The following is a 7,116-nucleotide window of genomic DNA, read 5'->3' as shown; positions in this document are numbered from 1 at the left end:
AGCTATACAGCCTGTAGATGTTCAGGATGATGATGTAGTTTTAGGGTTTTATGGCAGTTAAAGATTAAGGACAGGATAAGGAAAAAATTTTATGACACAGGATGAGGGAGATGGTTGGTTAAAAGTTAAGGACAGAACTGGGGGGACACAGGTTAAAGATTAAGGACAGGATAAGGATGACGGGGGGACACAGGATAAGGGAGGCAAAAACAATTCTTTTGATATAAGGAGTTTTATGGAATTTCAAGATAAGGGGGAAAGGACTTTAGGACATTCTCAAGTTACAAGATGAGCTACAGAAGGAGCCCTATCCCCCTCTCAGAAGGGGCCTCACAAAATAGTTTTTAGTATTCTTTTTAACCCCTAGGATACCGATTGTATTCACATTACCTGGGCGAGTCAAGTAACCCCGTTTGCTTCAGTTTCCTCATCTGTAAAATGAGTTGGAGAAGGAAATGCCAAACCACCCCAGTATCTTTACCAAGAAAACCCTGAATGGGGTCACAAAGAGTTGGACACTACTGAAACAAATGAATAACAACAATAACCTATCACTTTGAGTCTGACAAATCATTTATCAAATATTATTAAATTTGATCCTCACCAAAAACCCTCTGAGGTAGTCACTATTATCATTCCCATTTTATAGATAAGGAAACTCAGGTGGAGTAAGGCTAAATGACTTGGCCAAGGTTAAATAGCTAGGAAGCATCTGAGTCAGGTTTTGAATTCAGGTCTTCCTGACTCCCAGTCCACTGATCTATCCACTACACCACACTGCATCCCATAAAGGGAGGAAATCAGGAAGCTATTTGAAAGATGTTTTGGAGAAGTTAGAGAATGAAGATGGAAAGATCTAATAGAAATCTTCCATAGAAGGTAGACTATGACAGGAGCCTTTACAATGGTGAAGGGGCTGGGACAGATGGAGGTGATGTTGTGGAGATGTAATTTGCAGTATGTTACTACTGATTGCATGTAGGATTATTGAATTAAAGGTGGAAGGAACTTTAGAGGATATCAAGTACAACTTTTACATTTTACTAATCAGGAATCTGAGACTAAGTAACTTGCCCAGGGTCATACAGCCAATACATACCAATGATAGAATTTGAACTCAGGTCTTCCTAACTCAAAGACAAGTGCTCAAACCACTGTAGCATTTAGCTGCCCCAAGACATGAAGGATAAGAAACAGTCAAAAATAACCACAAGGTTTTGATGATGGAAAATAGGGTGAATGGTGGTATCACTGGCAGAAATCTGGACATGAGAAGTGAGACTATGTCTAAGGGGAAAGATGACAAATTTCATTTTGGAATTTTGATTAAAAGTGTGGCCAGGTCAACAAGGTGGAGAAATTTTGACCTGCTGGGTTAAGAAAGATAATAATGACAATAACATTAGTAACAATAACATTTGTAGAGGATTTTGAGGTTTGTAAATACCCTTATATATGTTAACTCATTTAATCTTCACAAAGTCCTGTGAGGTAGGAGCTATTATTATTCTCATTTTACAGGTGAAAAAATTCAGATTGAGAGAGGTAAGGTTACCTGCCCAGGGTCATGTAGCCAGGAAGATTCCATGGTGGGATTTGAACTCATTTCCCGATTCCAAGACCAACACTTTATCCACTGTGTCACCTAGAATGCCATGTCTTGTCCAAGCTTTGTGTCATCTAGCATTTAGCAGGTGAACACAGGGGTTACTTAATATTTACTTGGTGAATGAATGCCTGTCAACAGTTGAAGATTATGTTCTTGAGCTCAAAAGTGAGATCTGGGCTGGAAATATTGATTAGTTGTAGATTGAATAGAGTAGGTAGCTAGGTGGCAAGATTCATAGGATGCTGGACTTGTACTGCACCAGATCTGAGTTCAAATATTCCCTCACAGTCTTCTGGCTGTGTAACACTGGGCAAGTCACTTAATCTCTTTCAGATTAAGTTTTCTTCTCTCTAAGATGGAGATAAAAATACTACTGACCTACCAAGATTATTGAAAGGACCAAATGGGATAACATGTCAGTCAATATGTATTTATTACAGAAAACTCTGTGTAAATATCTAAGAAATTTTTTAAAAAATACACATATTAAGCTCTTTGCAAACATTCAAGTACTATGCAGTATTAGCTATTATAATTATTGATATGTCTCCTCTTTTGTTAGAGCATGAATGGATGGAAGTGACGTGGAAAATCAAACAGAAGTGAAAGAATTTGTTCTGTTAGGACTCTCAGACGATCCTGAGCTAAAGCTTATCCTCTTTGTGATGTTCTTCTTCATCTACACAGCCACCATGATGGGAAATCTGGGCATGATAATACTGATCACAATAGATTCTAGACTCCACACCCCAATGTACTTCTTCATCAGTAGCCTTTCCTTTGTGGATGCCTGTTACTCCTCTGCTGTCACTCCCAAAATGCTGGTGAACCTCTTGGCTGAGGACAAGTCCATCTCTAGAAATGGCTGTGCTGCCCAGTTTTACTTCTTTGGCTCATTTTTAGGGACTGAATGTTTCCTCTTGGCTGCAATGGCATATGATCGCTATGTGGCCATCTGCTATCCACTTTTATATTCAGTCATCATGTCTGAAAAGGTTTGCTTTATGCTGGTAGCCACCACATTCCTTGCTGGCTTTGGGAATGCAGCTGTCCATACAGGAATGACTTTCAAGCTGTCTTTCTGTGCCTCTCATAAGATCAACCATTTCTACTGTGATACACCACCCCTTCTGAAGCTCTCTTGTTCTGACACCCGTATCAATGGGATCGTCATCATGGCTTTCTCCAGCTTCAATGTTATCAGTTGTGTCCTGATGGTCCTCATTTCTTACCTCTTCATCCTTGTCACCATATTGAGGATGCACTCTGCTGAGGGCAGGATCAAAGCCTTTTCCACTTGTGCTTCTCATCTCATGGCTGTCACCATTTTCTTTGGGACAATTCTCTTTATGTACTTACGTCCCACTTCCAGTTACTCAATGCAACAAGACAAGATGGTATCCGTATTTTACACAATGGTCATTCCGATGTTAAATCCCCTTATATACAGCTTAAAGAATAAGGATGTGAAGGATGCCCTGAAGAAGAGCTTATATAGACATAGAATTTAGTTCCTCTTGACCAATCAGTACTGTGCAAGAGGCTGCTATTCTCAACGGTCTGATTTTCCTTTATTTCTGATTTATTCTTTGCTGATAAGGAAAATCATCCAAATAGTATGCCCATTTTAGTCCCCACCACTGAATGGTCCCCACTACCACTGAGTAGCCTGAAGGAAAAACTGTATCTGTCTAATTGCTTTACTTTGGAATCAGGGGTATTTTGCTTGTTGTAATGATTTTGTAACTCTTTCTTTGATTTGCTGTCTGTGTTCATCTGTTATAGATTGATCCCGGAAATAAAAAGAAGGAAATATGATAATAGTGATGCATTTCAGAAGCAGATTTGATGAGGAAGGAGGATTAATTAAATCTGAGTAAACACATAAGACTCAGGGTCTTAAATATCTCCTTTTGGCTGGTGTATCTAACCCAAGCTATTCAGTGTGTCTATGAGGGCCTCTACCAATATTACCCTTCACCACATTTCTTCAATTCCACTTATCAGGTTTTTTTCTTTTTATTTGCTCATCATGTCCACCTCTCCATGAAAGCCTTGATGCTTCTATAGATACAATTTCCCATACCTCCATCCTCTACAATTCTATCTTTCCAGAATTTCTTCTTTAAGAAAAATTTCCTTTATCAATTCATACAACATTTTTTTTGTCCTCAGGATAAAAATACACAATTCAGACAGAGGAACATATACACACAAACACATACACACAATCAAGCATTGACTCTATGTAGGGTTGTGATAAAGAATAATTCACCCCACCATTATTCTCACAATATGGATTTCTGAGCATCATCATAGGAAAATGAAATCAATTAAGCATAATTTTTACGGGTCCTACTTACAATTAATTGATTTTGTCCTGTAACTGCTTAAGTAATGGTTCTTTGTCTCTGAACTTGTTCCAGAGTTCAGCTGGCCTGAAATGAGCTAAGTTTAGAAATACAATTCTCCCACTAACTACTGCCTCAGGGAAAGAAGCTATTCTTGAAGGATATAGGTAGACACCAAGGAATTCAATCCACTATCTCTAACCTTGCAGGTAGACTCAAACAATGGACATTTCTTAACCACAGGCATTCACCTACCCCTCTGGGTTAGTTAAAAGAAACCTTGTTATCCCTCACAGCTTCAGCTCCAGAAAACTCATGGCATCTGTCGTTGTTGTTCGTCCTTCATTCTCGAAGAGGACCATGACATCAGAGAGCTGATGTCATGACATACAAGTGGATTGGATTGAAATGAAGGAGGGCTGTGCAAGGTCACCAGCTTCACTGTCTCCTCTAGAGCCATCTGGATCCAGTAGTAAGATATAGATCAGGAGGACTGGAGATGGCCCAGGATACAGTGGGAGACCTTGGCCTTTTTAAGCTGACATGTGTATGCTATCTTTGAAGGCCTTCAAGCTGACCTGGTACATTTCCACAAGACATACTGGCCAGATGGCCCATCTTTGACCAATTAAAATGATCTTATTTCCCTTTTAGGACCCAGGGAGTCTGCTATCCCTGGTTCATTATCAATAGCTTCAGGATACAGACAGGTCCCATAAATCAAGCCATCCTTTAAGACAGAGCAAGGTGGCTGTTGGCCCCACATGAGTGATAGCCCACTTTTCTTAATATCCTTACCTCCATGATGCTACTAACACTATAACCAATTGTGTTATTTTCTCACCTACCACGTTCTGTTCATCTATGCTTATAAAAAAGGAGCTGTGCCTTCTCTTCAGGGTCTTTTGGCCCACCTGAAGTAGCCATTTGGCCTGCTTTATTAATATATTCATGCCCTGCTAATAAACTGATAAAAGCTTGGAATTCTGCACCTCGGTTAACTTTTATTAAATTTTATCAAGACAGTCAGCAATTTTAAGATGAAAGTACAGACATATTTTATGAATTTCTGTACTCTTCAGTCTTACTCTTTTGAGGAAGGGAAGAGAAAGGAAATTGTCATCAAGAATGCTAATAAAATGCCCTACTTGGTGCATGAGGTCTGAGAGAATGACTTGGAAAATAGAAGAGTTAGATCTATCTCTGTGAAAAGGCCTATTAGACTACAGGGAAACAGCCTGTCAAGAGTGTTCTAATCTATTTATTAAAAATCTTTCACACACAGGGGTACAAACGTCAATGAGATCAAAATGAACATTGAATCCTTTGGTCAGAATAGCAATGGATTGCATTGCTCATTGCTGGAAGTGTTCTAGAATAGGCTAGATCACTAGTTCAGGATCATTTAGACTGAGACTGTTGCATTGGGTTTGGGTATGGAGACACTGTTAGGGGTTAGTCTAGAAGCTATTTGTTCATTTATTTTCCTCCCTCTCATTTATGACCAAGGGTACAGGGGATTAAAATGACAAATAAGGCTAACCCTAAAAAGATAGAGACAGCTAGGTTGCATACTGCATAAAGCCCTAGACATGGAGTCAGGAAGAGCTGCGTTTAAATCTTGCCTCACACACTGACTAATGGTATGACCCTTGAGCAGTCAGCTTTTTCATCTGTGGCCAGACTCATTGACCTCTAAGGTCTCTTCCCATTCTAAATTCATTATTCTGTGATGGCATAATCCATTCTGCAATTAGACAACCTACCAGCATTAAAGTACAACATAAAACCCTTATGAAAACATTCTCAAAAAGCATACATGTTTAGATGTGGGCAGATTAAAGTACCATGTATTCTCTTCTTCAGGAAAAGAATGAAACAACATCTGAAAAGCAGAATGGATTGTACCATCACAGGATAATGAATTTAGAACTGTTCCATAATCAGGGAAAAAAAATCTGTAAGTCACATGCAAGAGTCAATGCTTCCCTCCCCCCCCCCCTCCGGGCTGGAGTGTTTGAAAGTCTAAATATGCCCTGGTGATGCATGTTGGAACTACACAAACCTACATAAAACCATCCATCAGAAAATGGTTAAAAATAACTAAGGCTGCACTGTTTACTGGGGAGATAAATGATGGCATAAGAAGGTAGCTTTGGGGAAGCATATACATGGGTAAGGATGGATATAATACTAGATTTGAGGTTTCACGAAGTGCTGAGGTTACAAAGTGAATGTTTATCTGATGGAAGAAACCTGGATTATAAGAATTTGGGAAGATGAACATTCATTGCTTCCTCCTAGGACTCGTTGTGGGTCCTAGTCTGGTCTGCCTACAAGGTACAAAGCATCTACATGAGCCAAAACATGGCAGCCGAATGATAATACAATCTTAGACTGTGTTAGGAGAGGTAATGTGAAGATGGAAGATGTTATAGTGTCCTGCACTCTGTACTATTCAGTTCACATCTGGAACACCATTCATTTCTGGACATCACAATTTAGAAAGTTCATTGACAAGCTGGTATGTGTCCAATGGAGAACCACATCTGGATGGCAATGAGGCAAGAAATCCTATAGTTAGCTAATCAGACTAAATTTTAGAGAAGATACGGTGAGGTGGGAGGAGATGCTAGATGTTTTCAAATACTTTAATGTATGTCATATAGTAGAGGTGAAGAGATTACATCTGGGTTTTCACCAACATCAAAATGAAATTTAGCAGTTTCTTCCATTGTGTAAAAATGTTATTCTGATGGGCAGCTAGGAGGCATAGTTGATAGAGCACTAGCTCTGGAGTCAGGAGGACCTGAGTTCAATTCTGGCCTCAGACCAGACACTTGACACTTATTAGCTGTGTGGCAAGTCACTTAACCCCAACTGCCTTGCCAAAAAACAAAAATATTATTGTGAGAAGGATCTATAGTCTTTTTTTAAATTAATTAATAAATTTTTAGTTTTCAACATTCATTTCCACAAGATTTTGAGTTCCAAATTTTCTTCCCATTTTGCCTCTCCTCCACCTCAAGACAGCCTGCATTCTGAATACCCCTTCCCCTAATCTGCCCTCCTTTCTGTCACCTCCCCTTTTCTTATCCTTTTCCCCTTCTATTTTCATGTAGGTCAGGAGAGATTTCTATACCCCATTGCTTATAT

General features: G+C 39.3%; 1 protein-coding gene across 1 annotated transcript; it reads left to right on the top strand.

Annotated features, from left to right (window-relative positions):
- Nucleotides 1–2,178: 2,178 nt before the first annotated feature.
- On the top strand, nucleotides 2,179–3,120 carry LOC110199673 (olfactory receptor 5AP2-like). The gene has a single exon (XM_020974553.1). The coding sequence runs from the start codon at nucleotides 2,179–2,181 to the stop codon at nucleotides 3,118–3,120; it is 942 nt and encodes a 313-aa protein (XP_020830212.1).
- Nucleotides 3,121–7,116: the final 3,996 nt, after the last annotated feature.

Source organism: Phascolarctos cinereus, unplaced genomic scaffold, assembly GCF_003287225.1.
Source record: "Phascolarctos cinereus isolate Bilbo 61053 unplaced genomic scaffold, phaCin_HiC Scaffold_9;HRSCAF=440, whole genome shotgun sequence".
Classification (NCBI taxonomy): Eukaryota; Metazoa; Chordata; class Mammalia; order Diprotodontia; family Phascolarctidae; genus Phascolarctos; species Phascolarctos cinereus.
The sequence above is the reverse complement of the archived record's forward strand: the minus strand, read 5'-3'. Positions and strand labels throughout refer to the sequence as shown.

Excerpts from the sequence above, each read along its gene's own strand:
- LOC110199673 (XM_020974553.1), top strand. The coding sequence starts at position 2,179 with ATGGATGGAAGTGACGTGGAAAATCAAACAGAAGTGAAAGAATTTGTT.